At 45.5% G+C, this 27,868-nt stretch overlaps 1 protein-coding gene across 2 annotated transcripts in view; it reads left to right on the forward strand.

Moving 5' to 3' along the window:
• The window catches only part of LOC114605862 (sodium channel protein type 2 subunit alpha), a 94,983-nt gene that overhangs the window by 17,492 nt on the left and 49,623 nt on the right, over positions 1–27,868 (forward strand). For both annotated transcript variants that reach the window (XM_077936846.1, XM_077936850.1), the window contains exon 2: positions 20,738–21,059. In XM_077936846.1, the coding sequence (XP_077792972.1) occupies positions 20,790–21,059 (270 nt within the window). In that variant the 5' untranslated portion in view covers positions 20,738–20,789. The remainder of the gene's footprint in view (positions 1–20,737; positions 21,060–27,868) is intronic.

Raw genomic sequence — 27,868 nt, forward strand, 5'->3', positions numbered from 1 at the left:
ATTTACATTTTTAGGCATAAGCCTAAAACTGTAATGTGTTGATCTGCACTCATGGTGCTAATTATAGCTCTGATCTCTCTCTCTCTCTCTCTCCACTTTTAAATTATAGCTCTGATTTAATGCTTGTATTTTTATTGTATTTATGCGCATATATAAATATAATTGTAAGCCGCCTGGAGGCCCCATCAAGGGCCAAAAGGCAGAGCATAAATGATTTTATAAAGAAGAAACTTTCAGATAAGTTACTGCTGCATATCAAGTTGAAAGGGGTGCACCGACTGAACTGGTTTTGTGGTGGCTGAAAAGTCTTTTAGACTGGTGAGTGATCTCCATTCCTGCCCACGTCTATCACCATTTTTAGCTTATTTGACCTTTTGTGTACCACCATGAACACCAGATCTGGTGATGGTAGCAGCTGTTGGCACCCACCCACACTCTCTCTGGCTCACATCCTGGGTTGTTTAGCATTGCAAACAAAACTGCTGGCTGCGTAGAAACTCTGAAATCAGGCAGCACATTCACAGACGGAATACCAGCTGAAGGGGAACCTCAGTGGGAGAGGGCTCTTGCCCTCATACCCTCTTTGTGGGCTTCTCAGAGGCATTTGCCTGGCAACCATGAAAAGCAGGATGCTGAATTATGTACGCCTTTGGTCTGATCCAGGAGGGCTGTCCTTGTGCTTTTAAAATGTCTCAGGTATTTACATTTTATACACACACAGAGGGTATATTTGAAACTTTAATATACAGTATTTAATGGCATGTATAGAAGACGAAGATAACTTGCCAACCTTACAAGAATTTTACTTAGATGCTTACATTTTCCTATTACAGTGGTCCTCACAGCACACCTCATCCATGTTCCTACCTTGCGCATGGTGCACACACATTTAAGTACTGCACTCCCCCACACAATAAACACGGAAACAGGGACCCAATCCTTTCCCAGGGACTGCATGCACATTTATTGCGAGGAAGCGCAACCCTTGTGTATACACCACCGCTATTCATTTATTTCGCTAAATTTATATCCTGCCTTTCCTCCCTGACCGTTCACCATATTTGTCTGGGGCTGATGGGAGTTGGGAGTCCAACTACGGAAAGTCACAAGGCCCCCATCCCTGCTAGAAACAAGGACATTGTGAGGGAAAATGTGGAAGAAATTGCTATCTGAGTGATATCAATGTTTTCGTTCCTCTCCTTCTCAGTTAGCCATCCCTCCTAAGTGTTGCAGCTACAACACGCGAGAGAGCTGGATTTGACAATGGCAGTGCAATTTCTTTGATGGCGAGGCTGACTTTGAAGCTAACTCCTTTCACGTCATTGATCTCCAGAGGTTGCTAGATTCCCAGCCAGCATGCCCAATGGTCAGGGTGGGTGGGAGTTGGTTAGAAATATAGGAAGCAGTGGCTTCCTCATACCAAGTCAGACTGTTTTTCCGTATTGTCTACATTGACCAGCAGTGGCTCTCCAGGATTTCAGACAAGATGTGCCCTGGAGATCAACTCATAAACCTTCTGAATGGAAAGCAGATGCTCGACCAATGAGCTATGGCTGTAGTCAGGGCTTTTTTCAGCCAGAACTCGCCGGAACTCCATTCCGGCACCTCTCCGGTGAGCGCCATTGCCCTTATAAGAGAACAAGGGAGGCGTTTGTGATGAGTTCCAGAACGGCTTTTTCTAGAAAAATAGCATTGGTAGGAGTTGACCTCTAAGAGGTTTCCTTGGTTTGGCAAGACCTACTCTCTTCTTCCCAAACACTGGAAGACTGGAAAAGGAAGCAGCCACCCGCTCCCCAATTTTTGGCCACTTCTTTAATGCCTGTAGTCAGTGCTATTTTTCTAGGAAAAGAGGTGCTGGAAATCACCATGAAGGCCTCCCTTGTTCTCTTATTATGGCAATGGCGCCCACCTGAGAGGGGCCGGAACTGAGTTCTGGTGAGTTCTGGCTGGGGGGTGGGGAATCTTGCTTGTAGTTGTTTCCACAACAGAACAACTCCATTAGCTGCTGCCATGATTGCCACAAGAAGAAATTGGATACAGTGGTACCTTGGGTTACATATGCTTCAGGTTACATACGCTTCAGGTTACAGACTCTGCTAACCCAGAAATAGTGCTTCAGGTTAAGAACTTTGCTTCAGGATGAGAACAGAAATCGGGCTCTGGTAGTGCGGCGGCAGCAGGAGGCCCCATTAGCTGAAGTGGTGCTTCAGGTTAAGAACAGTTTCAGGTTAAGAACGGACCTCCGGAACGAATTAAGTACTTAATCCGAGGTACCACTGTATTTATGCTACTCAAGATGCTCTGGTGCGATTTGCCCCCCCCCCTATTGTCTCTTCATGCACAAGACAGATTCCTTTCCTACCTCCCATCAAGCCACACTTCTCCCCACCCCCATGGCATTGCTGTGCATTACCCAGCCAAGGCAACTGTCATACCCACAACGCTACAGGAATATTTTTTTCGCACACCTTCCTCCCTTTTTAGCATTGAATTCCACCACCACCTCCTCCTCTGCCGTTCGGATTCTCTGTCTCTGAATTGCTTGCGGCTTCTATTATAGCATGTAGACGCTTCGTTGGGGGTGGATTAGGGATAAAAACAACAGTAATAATGTCGGGTGTGACAAAACATTTTTTTAAAAAAATGCTAAATTGTCTCAAATCCTATAGAGGGGGAATAAAAAAAACAAACAACCTTGCTTGCACCCCCCTCCCCACACACTGTTCATCTAGCTGCCAGGTCACAATTCCCTGCTGCAGCTTCCAGGCCCGGTTGCTAGGCAACGCTTCCCCACTCCCTTCGCTGTGCAGCGTGTAGACTGCTACGGGGGTCCCTTTCCCCCCCACAGAGCAGGCAGATCTGCTGAGGCGAAGACGTTCTCTTTACCCTGTACCCCCCCCCCAAATGAAGGACTGGCTTTCCTTACCCCTTCCACCTTACGACCTTCACGTTTATGCATTTTTGTAACTGGCCTATTCACCTCAGTCAGTTATCTTAGCGTGGGGTTTATTCTACAACACGAGAGATTGCTAAAGAATAGGTGGCCCTCGTCCCTGAAAAATGTTTTGTCCTGCTCGGCTTACTTTTATGTGACTTCTTCTCCATTATCTCCATTAGCTTGGGCTGGATAGCTCAGCTGGTTATAGAGTGTGGTGCTGATAATGCCAAGGTTGCAGGTTCAATCCCTGTATGGGACAACTGCATATTCCTGCACCACACGGGGCTGGACTAGATGATCCACAGGGTCCCTTCTAACTCTACAATTTTATGGCTCTTGTGGATGCTGTAGTACTTGGTGGGGGTGGATTACTCCTCTCCCTTTTATCATAAGTGGTACACATTTTTCAGGTGTGTTGCATTCTGCCATGTTCTTCACACTGGTGTTAAATTTCCCCAAACAAGATGTCACAGGGAATTGCGTCTAGATCCCATCCTATCCTGCCCTCCCCCCACATTTTATCCTTACAAGAGCCCAGTGAAATAACTCCAGTTGAGAGATAGTGAGCAGCCAAAAGTCGCTCAATGAGCTTCATGGCCGAGTGGAGATTTGAACCCGGGTTCTCCCTAGTCTTAGTCCGACACACTAACTTGCTATGCCACATTGGCATAGTGACAAGAAATCCTGGCATCTTCTCTGGAAGCCTGAACCACTAACCCACATTTGTGGGGGGATGGGGAGGCAGTTATGAACTGTGATCTGTAAAAAGGCACTTTGCACATGCTTAAACTCACCCCTGTGCCCTAAAGATCCAAGACTCAAATGACACCTTGCCTCGTGCATTTGTTAACAGTAGATGAAAATCTCCGGTTTAAAATAAGTATGAGATTAGTAGCTAACAGCAGATTTATATTTGTGGCCGTACATCATGGCTATCAAATTGACTTACCATATATATACCTCACATTGACATGGGGCCACTTCATAAAATTGTGGTGAAAGCATATCAGGTTCCTTGTGGGAGGCAAATGTATGTTTTAAAAGGCATGTACCCTGGTGCCAAGAGACATCCACGTACGATAGGGAGCCATGATTTACTGGCATTTATCACTTAATGTACATGCCTTAAAAAAACCCCACACATTTGCCCTTAGTTTGAGCATGTCTTGAGAAGTTTGCCCTTAGTTTGCCCTTAGTTTGAGCATGTCTCCAGAGGGTCAGAGGCCCTCCTGCCAAGGGCTGAGATCAGCTGTGGTTGTTGTGTCCATTTGGACGGGCAAAACGGGAAGGCAGGGAATCTAAGTCGATGGTGCCAGAGTGGGTGACAGATGGAGCCAAAGCCAATGGCAAGCAGAGCCAGCTAATTCTAGTTTTGTTCCCATCTTCCTCCTGATGAGTTCTCCAAAGGCAACATGGTGGTTAAGGAGGAGAGAGCTGACAGGTAGTACTACCCTGCTGACTAGTTGTAAGTCAGAATGCATGCTGGACAGCTCAGTTGGTTAGAGCATGGTGTTGCTAATGCCAAGGTTGCAGGTTCGATCCCTGTATGGGACAACTGCATATTCCTGCATTGCAGGAGGTTGGTCTAGATGATCCACAGGATCCCTTCCAACTCTATGATGCTGTGGATAGCCTATGAATAAGGCAGGCAGGTAGGGGTGGGTGAGGGCAGGCTGAAGTTGGTGGGCCAGTGCCCCATGTACCTAATGGATTTGCCCTCTGCTGGCTGAAATTCAGATCCAGCCTTGCTAGAAGGATGGGCCAGTTCCTCTGAAAGGGTACGCATTTTACATGGGTAGGCAAACTAAGCCTCTGGCCCAATCGCCTTCTCGATCCGGCCCGCGGACAGTCTGGGAATCAGCATGTTTTTACATGAGTAGAATGTGTCCTTTTATTTAAAATGTATCTCTGGGTTATTTGTGGGGCATAGGAATTTGTTCATTCCCGCCCCCGCCCCCCATAAAATAGTCCGGTCCCCCGACAAGGTCTGAGGGACAGTGGACCGGCCCCCTGCTGAAAAACGTTTGCTGACCCCTGGAATAGAACTTCCACTTAAAATCTAAAGGCCAAGCCTGAGGTGATGGAAGCAGGCCTGTTTACTTGAGCTGACATAAGCAGAGGGTGGAAGGGGAAACTGACAAAACAAGGTGCTTCTTCATACATAATTTGACACGGCTATCATAGCTAATAATCACAATCCACTTATCATCCGATGTAGCGATGGCCCAAAGCTTAGATTGCTTTTGTGCAGGGGTAGGAGGAAGGTTAGACATGTTCCGGGAGCCCAGGTCTAGGGACAGCGGTCTCAGGATATGGGCTGAAGGCACCTTGAAGATCTGGGTCAGGTCAGTGCTGAGATGGGTGACCAACTGGGAACCACACGTGCATCACCTTGTGTTCCATTGTAGAAGAAAGGCAGGATATCCGTGCAGGAAGGAGGGAACGTTTTTGTTTTAAGTTGCCAGCCGCAAGAACCAAATCCACCTCCAGCGATAGCACCAGACGAAGGCTGTTGCCATCAGGTCATAAGAACTGCCAGTCGGAACAAGTGTTCCATCTAGATTGGTATTATCTATGCACCAACTGGCAGCGGCTCTCTGAGTCTCAGCCAAGGATCTTCCTGCTCTATTAGGAGGTGGCAGGTTTTGGGAACATAGGAAGTGGCCTTGTACTGAGTCAGATGACTGATTCATCTAGCTCTCCAGAGTTTCAGACAGGGGACATTCCCAGACCAACCTGCAGACGAACAGAGCTGGGGACTTTCTGCCTGAGCCACACCTGTTTTGCCTTGCCTTCTTTTGTTTTTGGGCATGGTAGTGCCTGAACATCCCAAGCTATGACCAGGATTCAGCGATGGCTGATTCAGAGTAGGCTCACAGGAAGAGAAGGAACAATCTCCCTGTAGAATATCTTTTGTACATTAAACACAGAGGAATAGCGAGGAAGCAGTGCTCATACTCCCCCTCTCCAGTTCTCTGTTGACACCTAAACTGGAATTCCGACACCATCCATTCTCTGCATTTGTTCATCAACGTTTTTAGCAGTTCAGGATGACTAATCCCATCTGTAGCTGTGGCTTAGCATTCTCAGGTGACACAGCAAAAGGACCACCAGATAGGATTCAGCAAATGCCTCTCCTTAAGCAGGAGCTCTTAAATGAGATGCCTGCCGGCTAATCCAGGGAAGGCAGGGAAGGCTTTGTTCCTGTTTGCAAACTTTTAACGTCTCTCTCGTGCAGCTTGCTACACACACTTGACTCATCCCCCCACTCCCAACTGCAGTATCAAAGTGGACTCTTTAATCCATTCTGCACAGGGCCGGTTTTCTCGTTTGCACATCAAAGGTATATTTGTGGTGCAGCCTGCACATTTTCTTCACAAGAGCAAAGTACTATATTATGTGTCTTTTTTAAAAATGGCAGTGCTTCCCCTTCCCCCAGCATTCTTTGCAACTGTGCTTGCAATATACACCTACAGTTTTGTGGCATCATTAGTTACTTAGCAGCAGTCCATGGTTTCTTCTTCAAATCACTTTCATGTCATGCTATTTTTCTTAGTATTCTTTTAAGGTGGGTGGTTTTTTTTCTTAGGTGGTTTTTAGTTGTTTGGGATAGGAATGCACACTTTGCAGTATTGTGATTTGTGGTGGGCTGTTTGTTTGCTTTTTTGCATTTTCAGTGGAAAACAGCATAACTGTCTTATTGCTACTGAAAGTTCCCCATCTCCAAGACTAAAATGCAGTCAGTGCATGCTTTAGAATGGTCCTGTGGAAAGACAACCTGGCTGGCCCCCTCTAGCAACTGGAGTCCAGCGCCTTCAACAAAGGCCCAGCAGGCAGAAACCTAGCAAGTGCAACTTTTCTCTAGCATGGGTGATTCGAGGGTGTGAAAAGCGTGCAGTTCATGAATTTCCACATCATTGAAATCGCCTTGTTGGAAACAGAGTCACACCAGCTGAATTCCTGCCTGCAACACGTCAGACAAATAAAACAGGCAACCAACTAACCACTCCCGGAAATTTAAAAGGAGACTGTCACACTGTGTGTCGAAATGGGCTGTGGGTGGGGAGAATAGCCAGGGCCAGAGTTGACCCCTATATGTGTGAGGAACACAGCAAGTATATGGTAAAATCCTGTTTTTAAAAAAATATCAAAATAACAATACAAAAAAACACCCCAACACCCAGCAGATATGGGAGGCTGTGCAGTTAGGCAATTTCAAACCCTTAATGGTTTTATGGGAGGCAGGGCTCTTTAGACACTAAGTGGTATTACTTACCTACTACATTTGGAAGTACTCCTGTTCCTTCTGCAGCGTGCCACCCTTGATATCTGCTCCAAGGTCCTGCCTGGACATTGCGACTGCAGATGTGCTGCTCTCACAGGCAACATCTCTTCATCCTGTGGCTGCAAAGGGGGAAATAAGAATCTGATGCACACCATACAAAGTGTACATTCTCTAAGTCCCATTCCACTGTTCCCCAAAAGAACTTTTAAGCTACCAAAGGGATTGCATCTTCATCATTTAACAATTTGCGGTGAGGAATAAATTGCCCCTCTCAAGTCAAGGGATTTTGGGTGAAGGGTACAGAACTAAGCTTGGTTCACCCACACTCCTCCTCCAGAGTATTTCTCAAATGTGGGTCTCCAGCTGTTGTTGGACTGCAGTTCCCATCATCCCTGGACCCCTGGTCCTGCTAGCTAGGGATGATGGGAGTTGTAGTCCAACAACAGTTGGCGACTCAAGTTTGAGAAACACTGTAAATGTGAAGAATGTCGTTTCATAGGTTTAAGGGGCATGGGGGTAAATGGATATGTGTATATCTGAGTGCAAATGATGATTTACCTGTTCTGTATGGTTTTCAACTGAATGCACAAGTTACCATCTACATCAAGATCGACATTTGAATCTATATCCAAGTGCATGCATTGTGGATAGGCAGCATCCCTACTGAAGCACACACCTGATTTAGGCCTGCTGCCCTTAATCCAGCAAGTGGTTTACAATGAAGGCTGCTTACCTGCCTGGGGATCAGCCAAGGAGGGTCTTCTAATGGTCCCATCAACAAGTGTAGCCTGTTGTATGGTAAATTGTCTTAGGATCTTCTCTGCGGTGCCCCCCACCCCCAGTGATTTTTCAACATCAGCTGAAAACATATTTTCACACAGGCATTTGGTGCAAGCCTAGACAGATATATTTTTATGCATGCTGCTGAACTGTTTCAATAGTTGGATGCTGTGTTTTTTAAATCTTGTTTGAAGTCATGCTTCATATTGTTTTGGAGTCTTTGTTGAATCCAAGGAGATGGAGACCAGTAGCCTTCCATGTATGACTGCATGCAAGAGCCACCTAAACAGAATGACTATTTATCATGTTTGAAAATGACAAGTCTGAATCCTGCCAAGTGCCCCAATTAAAAAAAAAGGGGGGGGGGGTCTGTTTACTGCAATACAGGGAAGGGAAGGATGACTTGCATATTCAGCTGCTGCTATTGCATTTGTTTGCTGTGGGTAAAACCTCAGCGCCTAGGACTTGCCAATCGCGTGGTCGGCGGTTAGAATCCCCGCGGCGGGGTGCGCTCCCATCGTTCGGTCCCAGCGCCTGCCAACCTAGCAGTTCGAAAGCACCCTTAAGTGCAAGTAGATAAATAGGGACCGCTTACCAGCGGGAAGGTAAACGGCATTCCGTGTGCTGCGCTGGCTCACCAGATGCAGCTTGTCACGCTGGCCACGTGACCCAGAAGTGTCTGCGGACAGCGCTGGCTCCCGGCCTATAGAGTGAGATGAGCGCACAACCCTAGAGTCTGGCAAGACTGGCCCGTACGGGCAGGGGTACCTTTACTTTTATTGCATTTGTTTAAGCCTTCCTGGTTAGCTGGTTGTGCCAAATAAATGTTAGTATTACCAATAATGAAAAATAAGAGGCAATTGCCTAACCCAGTAACATTGAGACCATATGTGCAGCTGTCGTTTTCTACCTCTTTTAGCTTTCCTCTAGAGCTCTGAGGGAAGCTGATGTGAGCATTATCAGCAGCGGAGGTCAACTCTAATGACTTTTCCCCTTTTCTTATCCATTTTTAGGTTCATTTGCTTGAGCCATTTAGGTTTGCTGCGCTAAACCATAGCAACCTTGCTTAAGCTGCACCTTACGCACTTCTGCCATCAGTGCAGGGTTAGAATAAAAGAATCGTAGAATTGTAGAGTTGGAAGGTACACCAGGGGTCATCTAGTCCAACCCCCTGCAATGCAGGAATATCAGCTAAAGCATCTGTGGCAGATGGCCATCCAACCTCTGCTTAAAAACCTCCAAGGAAGGAGAGTCCACCACCTCCCGAGGGAGTCGCTCCCACTGTCTAACAATTCTTACTGCGTTAAACCCAGGGAGGTGGGCTGGAAAATTTCCCTTGACTCCATTTTTCTGCAGAAAATGTCCTGGTTTTAGAAAGTCATTGGCCTCATTTGCATGTCACTTTAAACCACAATGAAAACTGAACTAAGGTTTAAATATGTACATGCAGTGTGCTAGTACAAGTACACTCTGGTAACATCATGGAGATTTTGCTCCTGCCAGCATTGGAGCATGATTTAGCTTAGCATTCCTTCTGAACCCCAGGCTTGTGGTTTGTTTCCCACAAAGAAACCATGAGTGGTAAACAAGAAGAAATCTTGTAGCTAGTCCGGAGAGAAACACCAAGCGCAGGTTTACTCGTAACACTAAGCTAGAGCATTGACTTACTCCCAGGCGAAGAACAGCAGAAGGAGGGGAGTAAAGCATGTACAATTTCCACAGTCTGCATCAGCCATGCTGCCTGTTCACATTTAAACCATAGTTTTGTGCAACTACAGATGAAGGTGATGTGGAAATGAGGTCAATTTTTCATAAAATTAACTAGCAGCGCAACAAATGAACAAAACAGCATGCCAGGTTGGGCAACCAGGATAGATATTATACCAGTCAAATCTAAAATAAAAGTTGCAATTAACTTTTTCCAAGTTGCTATACCTAGGAAGCGGGACGTGGGTGGCACTGTGGTCTAAACCACTGAGCCTCTTGGGCTTGCCGATCAGAAGGTTGGCGGTTCAAATCCACGCAATGGGGTGGGATCTCGTTGCTCGGTCCCAGCTCCTGCCAACCTAGCAGTTCGAAAGCATGTCAAAGTGCAAGGAGATAAATAGGTACCACTCTGTCGGGAAGGTAAACGGCGTTTCTGTGCACTGCTCTGGTTTCGCCAGAAGCTGCTTAGTCATGCTAGCCACATGACCCGGAAAGCTGTCTGTGGACAAACGCCGGCTCCCATGGCCAGTAAAGTGAGATGAGCGCCGCAACCCCAGAGTCGTTCGCAACTGGACTTAACTGTCAGGGGTCCGTTTACCTTTACCTATACCTAGGAAGCACATCTATTTACAGTATGCATGCAGCTCTTCATAGTCATGTTACAATTAATATGATGACTATTTCCAGTGCCTTCATTTGGGTGTAAAGGTGGCATGCAACACTGTTGCTCTGCCAGCACTGCAGACTTCTGCTCATGCCCTGTAACCTTCCCTTTCTATTCTCTGTGCACCCTCAAAATCTGCTACAGAGTGTTGGCATACAGTGCTGGCATACAGAAGGTGTGTTTAGGATTGTAGCCTGTGCATTTTATGGGTTCCACCCCTGCCCCATATAGTTCAGTTCAACAACTTTTGATGGTTGGGGCAGGGGGACTTTTCTACATGTCTCACAATACTACAGCTTGTAAAATTTGCATCTTTTTAAAGTTTTGCTTTCTAAATGCAAGTACAATTAAAAATGCAAAATCAGTAACTCATCAGGTGAGATGGTGGAGAGGATCACAAAATCCAAACCAATACTTATACCAGGTCAGGCTAGTTCATGTTCCACAAGTGTCTTGGAAAGAAAACAGAAGACATCCCGTTTTGACCCACGAGAGCACAGCGGTGAGAGCACCGTGATCTTGCGCAATTCCAAACTGAGATCTTCCCTCAAATAAAACCCTTTTCCAGGCTGCGGTCTTGCACAGTGCCCCAAAACATACATTTTTGTGTGTGCCGTACACTCATGCAAGAGCATTGACCCTTCCAAAAAAGTGTGTCTTTTGGGTTCTGTGATCTCCTGCACATCACATGACTCCTGCAGGAACACTGCTGGGAAGGCATGCATCCCAGTTTTGGGACTCAACATATTGAAGCATATGCTATTTGCTTGTTTAGCCTAGCAAGACCTACTCTGTCAGTATCTCTCTAAGGTCTTTAAAACTGGGGATGCTCAACATTGAACCTGGAACCTTCTACGTGCACAACGCGTGGTTTGTTCCTGTGTAGATTATGAGCAGGGAACCTGTGGCCCTCCATGTGTTGTTGGGACCACAACTCCCATCATCCTTGAACATAGGCTAGGCCAGCTGGGGCTGATGGGAGTTGGAGCCCAACAACGTCTGAAGAGGCACGAGTTCTTCATCCCTGCTGCAAATGGCTGGTGCATATGCCTCAGCTGGTAGCTATTCTCAAGGAACAGAAAAGCCATGAGATACACAACACAAACCTTCCAACAAGTCCCTGAGCAGAGCACAACTTGCATCCCACTTAAAGCATTTGCAGCGGCTCCACATTGCCATTTCTCCCAGTGAGTGCATAATAGACGCTATTTTATATATCTGTGCTCAAGATGCAGGTATGAAGATTTATCAGCCACCCATTTGTTTGCTTGTACCCACAGCATTGTACAGCACAGGGCAAGTATTCATGTTCATTCCATAAAGCCATCCTAACTTCCACCCTGAACACACAGGGGCAATGAACATGAAAGTTACATTTTAAAGACCTTTTGTAAAAGAAAGACATTGATAGCAGCATGTGGCCCAAATTAGGTATGGATATCTAGAGTGTTTCTCTGGGCTGATTTCTGAGATACACAATCACACTTGCTCCTTGATAAATGTCAGTTGTCTGCATGATTGGCTTTAGGCTCCTGCTCTGTACTTGTTAGCAATGTATTCTGGAACACAGGAAATAAAAGGGGTCCCCTCCCATTGATGTGAATGCCCATTCTGATAACAAGCAGGTGTAATATTATCCACTAGCACACATGTGGCTGTAGATATTTTTGAACAATTTCCGCATTCACATTGCAAATTGTGGGTACTCTTAAATGTATCATAGGTCTGCAGTTTTGTTCCAGCCCTGGCTAATATTGATTGCTATGGCCTAAAAAAAAAGCTACTGTGAAATGGCTTTTACCATCTTCAGATTTCTGAAGAATCTGCCCACCCTTTCCATACACAAGCTGCTACCCTCACCAACTGCTTGCTACAGGATACAAAGTTCTGCCAGCACATGGAAGACAAAAGGCGCTTCCTCTGTTTTTCTGCTCAGACAAAGTGAAAGGCCTTTGCGCTCACAGACGTTTGGATGTTGCCAGTGGCGTAGCGTGGGTTGTCAGCACCCAGGGCAAGGCAAGTAATTTGCGCCCCCTAACCCGTGGATTTGCGCCCCCTAACCTGTGGATTTGCGCCCCCTAACCCATGGATTTGCCCTAACCCCAGATGTTGCGCCCGGTGCGGCCGGCCCCCCCTGCACCCCCCACGATACGCCACTGGATGTTGCAACCCAGCAGTGTGCATGGATTGTGGATGATATACGGAAGAAGCAGGCCGAAAATCCAGATAACCTGAAGACAGCAACATCTCCTTCACTGTAGGCTGCTGGATTGTTTTAAAATGGATTTAAAAACATATTGCAGGACTTGCCCACCCAAACGGTATAATCGCCACATTCTACCTATGCAATGCAAATGTTTCGATTCTTGTATTCTGTATCCACTGTTCTCTCACACTCCAGAGTGCACTTCCTGCCATTTGAGTTTAAATTGCCACCATCTGTCTTATTTATTTTGCTCAAAATTTAAGACCAGGCTTTACTCTCACAAAGGGTCATGTGGCTTTCCCCATTTTGGGGGTGGGTTGTTGGTGGGAGAAACAGAGAGTTCCAAGTTACCTATGTGCAAAAGCACGGTTGTTAAGACTCTTAAGATTATCCATGCAGAAAATAACACACACGAAGAGATTCGGTTTTAACTCCCACAGAAATGCAGGTCCATACATTAATAATCACTCAGCTTTCCTTACGTAACTCTTGAAAATTAACTACCTCGGGGATAAGCAGTTCTGTATTTCATCATGCCTATTGGACAGCCCTAAACAGTGCTTTCTGCAGAGAGACAGTGGTTTCTGCAACAAGACGATCCTCTCTCTTTTTTCCTTTTTAAAAACGTGATCCCGGTTTAGTTCCTGTTCTCTTTTCTCTTAGCTGTCCACCAGTCCTCTTCCCACTTCTCTCTATCCATCTTGCTTTGTTGTCAAAGCAACAGGACACAGAGCTATGGAGACAGACAAAATTGCTAGTTTAAGTCCCTTAACCAACCAGAAGCTGAAGTGAAGGCAGGCAAAAATCAATAAGAAAACCTGCCTTGTCATTGGCATACCCAGAAAGCATATAATAGCTCTCCCATCTACTTCCTGCCTTTAACTGTGAAGTGCAATTAAGACTGAACTTTAAACAAGTTTGATTTTATTCTTCTAACCTGACTAACCAAGTCTCAGTGACATATCAGGAGATAGGCTATTAAACATCTAAAGAGCACCCACATACTGATGGATTTCTCATTTTGTATGAAGGAACAGGCAAGTACGCACTTCTCTCAGTGTATATCCCACCACATCCTGAAGATCTGGGACAGCCAGTATACTAGAAGGAGAAATGTACAAATACCCTTTTGTATTCCATTATTGTTGTTGTTGTTAATAATAAAGATAAAACTTGTATACAGCCCTTCATCCAAAGATCGCAGGGTGGTTCACAACATAAAAATACAAAATGAGAACACAAAATACATAATAAAAACAAAAACAAAACAAAATCAATACCCCCCCCCCAAAAAAACCCCACATTTAAAAGGCCATAGAATGTTAATCAGCCAAAGGCCTGGTTAAAGAGAAACGTTTCTGCCTGGCACCTAAAGACACATAATGAATTAATCTGGACTGAGCTTCAGTTTGTTGGCTCTTGTCCAGTCCATTACCAGGGCACAACATTAAATAGCTAGAAATGCAAGAAGCATTTTAAACCCACACATTTCCTCTGTATCTTTTTAAATTGATGTTATTGCAAATTTATTAGAGAAGAAAGAAAACCACAAAACCAGAACAAAAATACAATACAATAAGCATCAACATATCTTATAACCATAGTTCCCAAAGCCAGCTCAGAAAGAACCACAAGACTTTGCTTGTAAACACTCCTTGGGGACACACACAGGTTGTTGGAGCTCCCTGGAGAGGAAATCCCATAGTTTTATACATTTCCTTGATGTCAAGAGACACACACAGAGAGAGAGGCAGAACATTGTGCATGGGAGATATTGTTAAGAAGTCTCTCATGACCTCTGATTTCTGCCAGACATGGATGCCTGTCCCATTCCATTTAAAGCTGTTGCACACACTGACTGGAGCAGTTGTTCCATCAAAAAGTGGACTGTCACAATCTGCAGTTGATGAAACTTCTAGGTCAGCGGTGGGGAACTTGTGGCCTTGCAGATGTCACTGGACTCTTAACCTGCATCAGCTCCAGCCAGCAGAGCCAATGATCAATATCTGGACACCTGCGAGTTTTCCACTGTGTCAATGAAGAGATCCGCTATGTAAAGTGTATCGTGGTGGCACCCGTACACAGTCCTCTCCAACATCGCCACTCTCTCCAGACATATCAAAAAGGCTATGTAGTGCCATATCAAAATGTCACCACTCAGCATGAATTGGAAGGAACAGCCAATAGGTGGGCAAGCCTGGCTTCTCTCACCTGAGTGCATCAACAGTCCAGGCACCCACACCCTCCACCACCTATTGTGATGTGGAGCACACAAGAGCACAAAGAGCCAGCTGCACTGTACTATTATTCCTGGTCTCTGGAGCCTGATGATGAGTACACAGTGCAGTCAGACCGGCTCTAGAAAGTCACTACTCCATCATTTATGGCAAGGGATGCTTTTTAGATTCCCTGGTAACAGGGGTTTGTTTTTCTCCTCATGCGATGAAATCCACGCAGTGCACAAGAGGTTTCTGATGGGGGAAAGCTTTCATTCATTTTTATTTTTATTCGCCCCCCCAAGAAAATGAAGAAGCACAACTTAAGTCTCCACAAAAATAGATGCTGCTATGTGCAGTTGCACCTTGCAAAAGGAAGGATGGCTTACAGCGAGTATTCCAATCTATATGTAAAAGCACAAGTGCAACGGGAGGATAAAGATTAGGCATAAGTTTCAGTGCTACTACAAATTTCAGTGACTTTTCCTGCAGGCAGCAGGGGGAGAGGCCATCATCACAGCTTGTGGCAGCGAATCCCATACTTTATTATACATAGCGTTAAAGAAGTAAAGGGTTTTTTCTCCCCTGTGTGATGTGGGTGGCAACACGTTGGAGCATCTTATGAATAACAGAACCACAGAATTGTAGAGTTGGAAGGAACCACGAGGGTCATCTAGTCCACCACCTAAAAAGCTGGAATTTTTTTTGCCCGACGTGGGGCTCGAACCCACGTCCCTGAGATTGAGTCTCATTTCTCTTTCTTCCCCATGCACCATTTGAACTGGAAAGCCCTCCAAACACCGTTCCATATTCCACATTAATTCCGACTGATCCTAAAACTGCAAACTACCCGCTCCGTTCACCCACGTCTGCTAATCAGCTTCACGTACATCTTTCTTGTTTGTTTCTGGTGAACCGCGGTGCATCGTATAGGAGCTTTTTTGGGGGAGCGTAAGAAAACGCCTCCCCCTTAAAACCCTTCCTTTGAAACCCAAAAGCCTCGGGGCTTGAAAAACACTCAGATCTGGGAGGCTTCTTCCAGCGTCCCCCGCAAAGAGGTCTCGCCCAACGCCTTGCCATCGCGTGCGCGCGCCACCTTGTGGAGTTTCAAACGCCGAGTGGCTCCTTCTTTGCACAGGAAATGCTCGTTTTTACTTCTGTAACCAAGATCCTTTAAGCAGGAAGTTAGGTGTGGTCTGTTGAAGGAGAATCACATTAAAAAATAATAAAAAGCAACATCGCTACTCGCCCCCCCCCCGCGCGCACAAAATAAAGAAGGAAGAAAGGATGGTGGCGTTTTTGCTGCATCTTCACGAGGATCGTGTGCCAAACCCCCATAAGTGAACGATCCTATAATAAGGGTAATAATGCATGACTTATGCCTCTGCAGTCTTGACAAAAGGACCGCGTGTGTGTGTGTGTGTGTGTGTGTGCGCGCGCGCTGTGTCCTGGACATGGTTTTCTACCCACTATCCCATTTTTATTGCTAACGTTCCCGTCGCCGCCTTTTCGGACCGCGCATGTTTTGCCTGTGACAGGGAACCTTTGCACATCGGAGGCGCCGCAGGTGCGCTTCGTCCGCGGCACCAAAACCTGTTTTCCTGGTGCACACCTGCAGGAGTGTGGTGTGTTTGTCTGTGTTACTGGAGACGGAGAGGGAGGAGAGAGAGGCTGCAGCTAATCCCCAAAGAGGGGGACTCCGAGGCGCGAAGCCGATGGACACTTGTTTTGTATATCCCTGGGGGGCGGGAGATAATGTTTTAAGGCTGCAGTCTCCTTCGCCGCGTGCCATATTCATCTTATCACTGCTATTCCGATAGATCATCTGGCACTCAAGCTGTTAATCTTCTGTTGCTGTTACTATTTAATTGTTTGGATAATGTGCTTTGCTTATTCAGGGTGGTTGGGTTGGTTTATATATATGTATATAAAAACAAAAATAGGATGTGGCACAGATTACGCTTTGGATTTAAGCTTTAAGCATCTTTTTCATCGGATTATTTTTATTTTTCAGCGACATATGCGTTGAAAAGATTTCCATTCTCAGTTCTGGGAGGAAAAAAAATAAAATGCTTACATTTGAAAGTAATAGGCTTAATTTTTAAGAATAGGGTTTGACTGTTGTTATTATACGAAGCCCATAATTCAATTAAGGATTCCTCCCATCCCTAAATCTATGTACTGTTTTTTGGTGGGACGGTGCTGTATTCAAGTGTCCAAGCCCCATTCCTTGCTCCTTGTGAATACAGTGGTACCTCGGGTTACATACACTTCAGCTTACATACGCTTCAGGTTACAGACTCCGCTAGCCCAGAAATAGTGCTTCAGGTTAAGAATTTTGCTTCAGGATGAGAACAGAAATTGTGCTTTGGCAGTGCGGCGGCAGCAGGAGGCCCCATTAGCTAAAGTGGTGCTTCAGGTTAAGAACAGTTTCAGCTTAAGAACAAACCTCCGGAACGAATTAAGTACTTAACCTGAGGTACCACTGTATATGCATATATATATCACATTCCTCTGGGTGCAGCAGGAGTGCCATACCACTGAATCTTTTAGGTGACAGTAATTCACATGGTCGGCGGTTCGAATCCCCGTGGCGGGGTGCGCTTCCGTTGCTCGGTCCCAGCGCCTGTTAGCCTAGCAGTTCGAAAGCACCCCCGGGTGCAAGTAGATAAATAGGGACCGCTTACTAGCGGGAAGGTAAACGGCATTTCCGTGTGCTGCTCTGACTCGCCAGAGCAGCTTCATCACGCTGGCCACGTGACCCGGAAGTTTCTGCGGACAGCGCTGGCTCCCAGCCTCTAGAGTGAGATGAGCGCACAACCCTAGAGTCTGTCAAGACTGGCCCGTACGGGCAGGGGTACCTTTACCTTTAATGGCCTCTCTGTGGTGGCAGTGAACAGGAAGTGATGCAAATCCCACCCCTCCAGCCCTAGACTCTAATAATACGGAAATGCTTCTTTTTAAAACACTCCCTAACTTAGCTGACTCAGCATACCAGCAAAGGTAGCTGCCAGACTATTTGACAGATTTATTGGGGTGACCTTTTGTCACCATAGGCAGCTATTGCCCCCATCACCATACGTAGAAAATCCCCTCGCCTCATGGCCTTTATGTCTTACAGGACAGCTATTTTCCTAGGACAAAAACCGCTTGACCTGGTGGCTGAGGGGGTATTGTTTACAGCCCCTCCAAGTGTCCCCATTTTCCAGGGACAGTCCCAGATTTACAGAAGCTGTCCTGCTTTCTGATTTGACCCCAGAATGTCCCACTTTTCCTTAGGACACCCCTATTTTCATCAGAGGGTATGGAGTTAAGTGACCTCCAAGCCAAGGAGAAAACCTTTAGAAGACATCTGAAGGCAGCCCTGTAAAGGGAAGTTTCTAATGTTTAATGTTTTGTTATGTTTTTATATGTGTTGGAAGTCCGCCAGAGTGGCTGGGGCAACCCAGTCAGATGGGCGGGGTATAAATAAAACGATGATGATGATGATGGTGATATTATTATTATTATTATTATTATTATTATTATTATTATTATTAATAATAGAATAAAGGTAAAGGTAAAGTTACCCCTGACTATTAGGCTATCATATTGATAGCTAGGTGCCCAGTTTCTGGGCAATTTGATATTTATATCTAGGAATCTGAGGGTGGCCTCTAAAGGTAAAGGGACCCCTGACCATTAGGTCCAGTCGTGGCCGACTCTGGGGTTGCGGCGCTCATCTTGCTTTATTGGCCGAGGGAGCCGGCGTACAGCTTCCGGGTCATGTGGCCAGCATGACTAAGCCACTTCTGGCAAACCAGAGCAGCGCACGGAAATGCCGTTTACCTTCCCGCTAGAGCGGTACCTATTTATCTACTTGCACTTTGATGTGCTTTCGAACTGCTAGGTTGGCAGGAGCAGGGACCGAGCAACAGGAGCTCACCCCGTCGCGGGGATTCGAACTGCCGACCTTCTGATCCACAAGCTCTAGGCTCTATGGTTTAACACATAGTGCCACCCACGTCCCTAATGATAGAATAGGACATCCCTATTTTCATCAGAGAAATGTTGGAAGGTATATGCATATATGCTATGCACTTCTGTAGTAGGCAGAAAGACAAGTTTGATCCTGTGCACTGCGTTCAATATGAGAAGATACTCAGGTATTATTTTGCTGACTCCAGAATTCAGCCTTTTACTCAGTAGTGGACCTTGGAGTCTCAAATGTCAGCGGAGACCTGTGTAGAGCCCAAACTCGGCGTGCTGCCTCTTGCTCCACTCCAAATCATAGTTGTGGTGTCCCCGAGGCTCCACACCCAGTGTGACCAAATCGGTTCCGGTCCCCTAAATCCAGCTCTGGACTGGATGGGAGCCCCTCAATTGAGACTGAATCCCAATAAGAAAAAACTGCTGTGGGAAGGTGGGAGGTTCCCATATCCTGGAACTAGGATATATGACTTGTTCTGGGAGGGGTTATACTCCCCACAGAAAAAAATGGGTTCATAATCTGGGATTATTCCAGTAACCCACTTTGTCAGTGATGTCTCAAGAGGATTCTGTGGCTAAGAATGTGTATGCCCAGATTAGACTGGTTTTCCAGCTAACTGTTGTTCCTGGGCTGGGATAGCCTGGCCTCAGTTGTCCGTTCTCTAGTGACCTGCTTGGACTACGTTAGTGTGCTCCACGTGGGGCTGCCCTTGAAGACAGTCCACATTGGCTGCAGAATGCTGCTAGGTTAGTGAATGGGCAGCTTGATGAGACCATGTGCTACTGTGTTATTAGCATAGAGTTGTTGTGCTTGAGTGAATTTTGCAAACTGTATTGATTTCTAATCTGTAATGGGAAGACTAAAATAGCACTTAACATATTAGGAATGTTATTTTTATTCCCTTAAAGTCCTTGTGATGTAGATGATTACACCTCATTTTACAGGCGAGGACTACAGCAAAGGAAAACATCCACCTGCCTAGCTAACAAGCTGTTTGATAAGTTTTTAGAAACCAGGCAAAGGTTTTTCTTCAACCAGGCCTTTGGCTGATTAACATTCTATGTCCTTTTAAATGTGGGTTGGTTTTTTTGGGGGGGGGGAGGGGAGAGTATTGGTTTTGTTTTGTTATTATTTTTATTATGTATTTTGTGTTTTCATTTTATATTTTTATGTTGTGAACTGCCCTGTGATCTTTGGATGAAGGGCAGTACAGTCATGCCTTGGATCCTGAACGCCTTGCGAGTCAAACATTTTGGCTCCCGAACACCGCAAACCTGGAAGTGAGTGTTCCAGTTTGTGAATGTCCTTTGGAACCTGAACGTCCGACACGGCTTCCGATTGGCTGCAGGAGCTGCAGGAGCCAATCGGAAGCTGCGCCTTGGTTTCCGAACGTTTTGGAAGTCAAACAGACTTCCGGAAGAGATTCTGTTCAACTTCCAAAGTACGACAGTATACAAACTCAATCAATCAACAACCAGTGTGACAGCCAGTGAGCTATCAGGCCCAATTTAGCATGTTCATTGTCGCATATAAATCCCTAAATGACCCTATAATTTGTAGATGAGGCCTTGTTGGTGATGCAGCCATCGGGGCCTGCTCAGTTGGTGTTGATCGATGACAGAGGCTTCTCAGTGGTGGCTCTCCATTTGTGAAAAGCCCTCTTTGGTGAGTTTGTCGCCACCATTATTAACTTCCAGGAATTGGAAAACATTCATGTTTACCCAGGCTATTGGTGGCTAAAGAATACTGCTCATGGCAACCCTCAGATCACTGGATAAAGCAATGTTTTTAACCGTAACTGTTTTTAGAATGTCTTGACTGTTTTTAAAACGCTTTTTGAAATAAATTGGGGTTGTTTTTGCCATCCTGGACTCCTTTGGGAGGAAGGGCAGGATTTAAATCCAATAAGTTTCTCTCTCTCTCTCTCTCTCTCTCTCTCTCTCTCTAACTCCTATGTTTTGTGTCTCCTAGCACTTTTTTATACATGGGACACAACTGTAATTAAGAAGTGCAGGATGAAAAGATGGCGCAATCAGTGCTGGTACCACCAGGACCTGACAGCTTCCGCTTTTTCACGAAAGAATCGCTGGCAGCTATTGAACAACGCATCGCTGAGGAAAAAGCGAAGAAGCCCAAACAAGAGCGCAAAGACATCGACGACGATGAAAACAAACCAAAACCCAATAGTGACTTGGAGGCTGGCAAATCACTGCCCTTTATCTATGGAGACATACCTCCGGGAATGGTGTCGGAGCCCTTGGAGGATCTCGACCCATACTACCTTAACAAAAAAGTGAGTCTTTGCTGTGAGTTTAGTGCAAGTCCCACCGGAATGTGATGGGATGGAAATCCTGCAACCTTGCAGCTGAATGCTTTTTAGCCCGTGCAACTTACTGACGCTTATTATCCAATATGTTCTGTTTTTCTTAGTTGACTTCTCTGACGCTGCCCATAAATAAGTGCTACATAGTAGTGTTTATAATATTCCCCTCCTCTACATATGCATACAGTGAAGCAATTTTATTATATGATGCTTGGCAATTGTTGCTTACATTATCTTACACCTAGAGAAGGGCTTGAAAAATGAATGAGTAAAGGTTTTATTAACTTCGCTGCTAGCAGCACATCTTCCTTTAGTAATATATTTTTTAAATTATTAAATACATTTTGCAATTGCCCTTCGGCTCCTTTATGTCATTTCTCTACAACAAGGGTTTTTACACTACATATTTTGTTTCTTAGCTGTCCAATCTTCAGCAAGGTTTGATTTTATTTATTTATTTGCAAAACAATTCTGTACCTCCAACATTAAGAAAAAGTAATAATACCATCGTGGTAAATAGCATAGCAGTAGCTGTGGAACAGGGACGCGGGTGGCGCTGTGGGTAAAACCTCAGCGCCTAGGACTTGCCGATTGTCAGGTCAGCGGTTCGAATCCCCGTGGCGGGGTGCGCTCCCGTTGCTCGGTCCCAGTGCCTGCCAACCTAGCAGTTCGAAAGCACCCCCGGGTGCAAGTAGATAAATAGGGACCGCTTACTAGCGGGAAGGTAAACGGCGTCTCCGTGTGCTGCGCTGGCTCGCCAGATGCAGCTTGTCACGCTGGTCACGTGACCCGGAAGTGTCTGCGGACAGCGCTAGCCCCTGGCCTCTTAAGTGAGATGGGCGCACAACCCTAGAGTCGGACACGACTGGCCCGTATGGGCAGGGGTACCTTTACCTTTACCTTTAGCTGTGGAACAGTACTCTCAGAAGGACTAAGGCAGCTTTCCCATGATGCAGTGTGAAACTGTTGTGTAAGGCAGTCGATTCCATAGATGGCAGATGCTTCCATATTCAGAACAATCAGGACTGGCCTTCCCATGAAGCAGTGCGAAGCCGTTATGTATTCCATGTATTACGTCCTTGCCTCTGGGTGTTATTCCATAGGAGCAGGGCAGAATTTTACCCATTAATTTCCGCTTTGAAAATGTTTAAGGGCAGAACTGTACTTCTCCCTCCAATGCAATCTGTATATTAAGCCCCGCTCAATGAAGAATCGTTAACTTTCAAAGGTTATGTCTTTCAGATGACTTATTGTGAATCGAGTTGTTTTACTGTGGGGAACAAATGGTAGGTTGCAGTTGAAAGGTAGATAAGGTTCCTCGCTTACCCTCTGCCTGGCCCTCTCCCGCAAAGTAAAAGGCAACTCAACCATGAGGATTTTAATCTTAGCTGGAAATGTCATTGATTTGATTAGACGTAGATGTACCATTTCATTAGAAACAGAGAGGTGACGCTTTCACTTAACTCTGCTTAGCTATACATGGGCAGATGCATGGATAATTTCTGTGATTTCTCCCATGAACCCAGATCTTCCTGTTTTGAGCATAAAACAGCCCTCAGACATGGCAGCTCAACAGAAAACACTATATTAGGAAAGACTTCTTTTTAAAAAGTATATGAAACAATCAAACTGGAAGTGAAACATCAGACCAAGTCCAGCATTTTGCAAAGACAGATATCTTTCAGAGCTCACAAATGTGTAGGCCTCCTTTTGTTGTTTGTCCCTAGTATTCCTTAATTTCAGGTGGCATGCCTCTGTATGTGGAGGTTCCACTAAGTTCTCATGACTCATTGCCATTGATAGGCCTATCTGCTCTGATTCTCTTTTAAAGTGGCTATCTTATAGCAATGAATTTTGAAGTTCACATTGTATGAAGAAGTTGTGTATCTCCTTTGTTTAAGAGTAACCCTTTGGAAACGAATTAGTCTCTTGAATTATTTGTTCAACAATACAGAAGCTGGGGAAAAAGAACAATGGCAGTCCCACTTAGGGTGGTTGTTGCTTGTTGGCTTGTATGTTTTTCTGCAACATGTCATCGACACAAAAATAGTGTGTTAGTATTGGATGTATACTGCACCATCCATTTGCCATTTTGCTTTCATAATTGTTCTGCAATATTGCCATATAGAGGGGCACTTTTGTTCTATAGCACAACGAAAATAGGACAATAGAAACTCAGAATATATGTGGTATGAAAAGTTATAGGAATTTAGCAGGAAATTATGAGACATGCACCTATTGCAAACAAAGCAGCTTGATTGTTACAAGCTTGGTGGATCAGGGGAATGCTGTTGATGTAGTGTATCTTGATTTCAGTAAGCCTTTTTAAAAAGTCTGGCATTATATTATTGTTGAGAAGCTGGCAAAATGTGGACTGGATGAGGTAACTGTTTGGTGGATTTGTAGATGGTTGACTGACCAAATGCAAAGAGTACTCACTAATGCAGGCATGGCCAAACTTGGCCCTCCAGATGTTTTGGGACTACAATTCCCATCATCCCTGACCACTGGTCCTGTTAGCTAGGGATGATGGGAGTTGTAGTCCCAAAACAGCTGGAGGGCCAGTTTGGCCATGCCTGCGCTAATGGATCCTCATCATCCTGGAAAAAAGGTGACAAGTTGGGTGCTGCAGGGTTTTGTCCTGGACCATCATTGTTCAACATCTTTATAAATGACTTGGATGAAGGAATTGAGGGGATGCTCATCAAATTTGCAGATGACACCAAACTGGGAGGGGTCACGAATGCTGCGGAAGACAGAATTGGGATTAAAGATGACTTTAACAGATTGGAGAACAGGCCGCAAACTAACAAAATGAATTTCAGTAGGGACGGGTGTAAAGTTCTACACGTGGGAACTTAGATGTTCTTCAGCAAGCTGTTTTCTTCTAGAAACGTTTGTATAAGGAAAGATGGGGAGAAAGTGGATGAAGCTTGAAGAATAAAACACCTGCGAGAGGGAAAGATGTTGTGAAAAATTAAGTGCAAACATTTGGGGCTCAGAGATGATCAGAAGGAGCAACTTCTTGTTGCTACAGAAAGAGTCCTTTATGCTTCCAAGGATTCAGATTAGGCCACCTACTTGCTAATCCTGTGGCCCTCCTGTTTTAAGTGAATGGGTCCAGCTTGCCTGCTTATGCTTCTTCAGGGATGTGCAAGGCTCCCGGTCACATCATGGCTGTCTTCAGAACAAGAGGGAAGGGCACTCCTTTCACCTCACCCTGTCCCTGAGCAGAGGGGAAGCCCTAGTTCTACCTCACCCCATATATGTGTATTCAGGATCAAACCTAGATGTCCCTTGGAACTCAGGGAATTATCGCTTGCTGAAATCAAAAGGCAAAGCTTGGTGTAAAGTTTTAACTGCAGATTTCCCACCCACCCATTCGCAATTTCTAAATGAGAAGGCATTTTTTTTATTTTAAAAAAAATGTGATGGAGCTGTTATAGGAGGATTGTGAATAAAATATAAATGGTTACTTGATTGCTGTTGATGGCTAAATGTAGACATGAGAGCACAAGCAATTCATAAAAAGAATGAAATAGGAGGAATAAATGTATTAGCGGCGGCAAAAACCTGGCAGAGAAACAAAACTTGCAATCTTGGCAGGCATGAAGGAAAACAGCCATTGTAGTTATGCAAGTGTCTACTCTCTTGTCGGGGGAAAGACAAATATCTCAAGTGCTTCCTATAGCATGTGATAGTAAAAGCAAACCAGCCCTTGTGGCCTGAGTTTGTGAGGTATGTTAGACTTGAACACGTGCAAGCAATTGTTCTAAACTCTTCATATTTGAATGCATTACTACAGCAAAGCAGATGTCACTGAAGGTGTGAGAGACAGCTTACCAGTTCATTCCCTCTCTTTTCTGTACAAAACAAGGATTGACGGTTTTAACTGCAGTTAGAAAAACAAGCTAAGCACTTGCACCCTAATGCAGTCAAATATGACTTTGCTTCAAAGGCAGTGGGACCTTACAGCGGAATAAACAGGTATACTCAGAAGTAAACCCCATTGCGTTCAATGAGACTTACTCCCTGGGAAGTGAGTGTAGGGTTCACTCCTAAGCACACTTACTGGGCTGTAAGCCTCACAGAGTTCAGCAAACTTCTGAGTAAACCTGCAGGCGGATTCTGTTGTTAAAACACATAAAACTGCAAACCTGAAGATGTTGCAAAACTGCAGGCCTGAAGTTGTTGCTTAGGAACACAGGGAACTGACTTTTACTGAGTCAGTACTGGTCCGTGCAGCTCAGTGTTGTCTACACTGACTTGCCAGTGACTCTCCAGGATTTCAGACAGGAGACATTCCTAGCCTTGTCCTGGAAGACGCCAGGGATTGAACCTGGAACATTTTGTGTGCCAAGCAGATGGTCACCCACTGCCAAGCTACCGCTGTGCAGTTGTAGGAAGCCATTTCCAAGCATCAACAGGGCCGATGAGGTAATAGGGATGAGGGGGCCGTAATAACAAGCTGTATCTATTCTGAATCCTCATGCTGTTCTGACCAAATGCCGCACTGGTCTACCTGCATGCAGACTAATCCTTTTTTAAAAACAGCAACAGCTGTCTTGCAAACAACTGCAAGGACAGAGCCGGTAAAACCCAAATTCAGTTCTCAGGTGGAGGCTGCATCTTTAAGATTCACACACAGTGGTCTTTCAGGTCCTGGCTGGAAGTTAAATCCAGTGCCGTGCAGCCAATTACCACAGAGGGTTAAAGGTAAAGGGTAAAGGGATCCCTGACCATTAGGTCCAGTCGTGACCGACTCTGGGGTTGCGGAGCTCATCTCGCTTTATTGGCCAAGGGAGCCGGCATACAGCTTCCAGGTCATGTGGCCAGCATGACTAAGCCGCTTCTGGCGAACCAGAGCAGCGCACAGAAACGCCGTTTACCTTCCTGCTGGAGCGGTACCTATTTATCTACTTGCACTTTGACGTGCTTTTGAACTGCTAGGTTGGCAGGAGCAGGGACCGAGCAACGGGAGCTCACCCCGTCGCGGGGATTCGAACTGCCGACCTTCTGATCAGCAAGTCCTAGGCTCTGTGGTTTAACCCACAGCGCCACCCGCGTCCCTGCCACAGAGGGTTACATAAGAATATAAAAACAGAAGAGCCCCACTGGATCAGGCCACTGGTCCATCCAGACCAGCATCCCGTTCTCACTGTGGCCAACTAGATGCCTATGTGATTCCCAGCAACCGGTATGCAGAAGCAGTTTGCCTCTGACACAGGAGGTAATATAGCCATTGATGGCCTTACCCTCCACAGATTTCTCTAATCCCATTTTAAAACCAACTTGGTGTCAATCACTAGGTGTTGTGAAAGCAGATTTCATAATTTCACTATACGCTGTGTGGTGAAGTCCCTCCTTAAGCATTAAGTTAGTCGTGACTAATGTAAATCCATCGTTTTCAACTGATCTAACTCTGACTCTGACTTTTGGGCTGCAGCCCAGGATGCTTAAAAGTCACTGGGTCCTTGCATTGTTTTCCATACCAGGAGTCGCCAAGGAGAACAGCGATATTACATTTATATTTGTAAAGTTATTTTTAGGCTGCCTTTTTAGGCATTGGCCCACGCATAAAAACACAATGCATCTGAAAACAAAAACTAGGTGTTTTAAATGGCAGCAGTACAAAATTGTTTTAAAATATAGGCCACTTTAGAAAACAAAATAAAACGGCGGTGTGGGTTCTAGCAGGTAAAAAAGTATGCATCCTAAAAAACAAAAAAGGTCTCTAGGTTAAAATATATAGAGGCCTAAGTTGGGGGGGGGGGGACGCAGCGGAGTCTGAAATAAATAGCTTTGTTTTAATTCACCAAGATTTGGAGAGTTAAAGCCATGTGAACTTTGAGGAGAGAGTATTCTGCTTCTACATGTGACCAGAAGTCTGGAGAATAGTTTTATTGTTTAGTCATCTTAGTCATGTTCGACTCTCTGTGACCCCATGAACCAGAGCATGCTTTGGAAGCTCTCGCTTTCTTCTCAAAGCTTCTCCTTTTTTATGTCCATGGAGTTTTCTTGGCAAAATACTGGAGTGGTTTGCCAGTTCCTTCTCCAGGTGGATCACATTTAGTCTAAGCTCTCGGCTATGACCTGTCCATCTTGGGTGGCCCTGCATGGCATAGCTCTTAGCTTCTCTCAGTTACTCAGGCCCCTTCGCCACAAGAAGGCAGTGATCCATGAAGGAGTGCAGTGCTAAATCATGAAGTTCAGGAGCTCATCATGACAGCCTCCGTAGCCAAGGAAGCAGCAGTGTCACATGAGGACAGGCAGTGGCATCCTCCTGCAGTGGTGATGCCACTGGTGAGGATGGATGGGCTGAGGTGGCAGTGAGGTTGGAGGAACTCTGGGTTGCTGTGATTGGCCCACAGGTAAATGCAGCCCTCCCCATATTGGTGAACACAGCGCTAATGGGAGCATCGCTGCCACTGTTCCCCCCTCATGCACTGCTGCTGCTGCTGCAAGGAAGTGCTACCGTTTAAACTGCCCACATGAAGTTGAAACCCCAGCAAAGAAAAGAAGTATCCGTCCTTTGCTTGGTTATTTTTCTCATTCATATTTGCTCACTGTGTGCCAATCTGTCACAAGCCTCATCAGTGTACCCCCATTCATTGACCAGAGCAAGGAGGGTCTGTTAGTCAGGAATACAAAGCGTGGGATAGAATGTGGTGAGGTGCTTAAATTTATCTGAGCTCAGTGTTCATTAAAATAGTCTTTAAAAGGAGTAAGAGAAAATAAAAAGATAAAATCAACGGCCTCACATTAGTAGAGTGCTGGTC

This window comes from Podarcis muralis, chromosome 1 (assembly GCF_964188315.1).
Source record: "Podarcis muralis chromosome 1, rPodMur119.hap1.1, whole genome shotgun sequence".
Taxonomy (NCBI): domain Eukaryota; kingdom Metazoa; phylum Chordata; class Lepidosauria; order Squamata; family Lacertidae; genus Podarcis; species Podarcis muralis.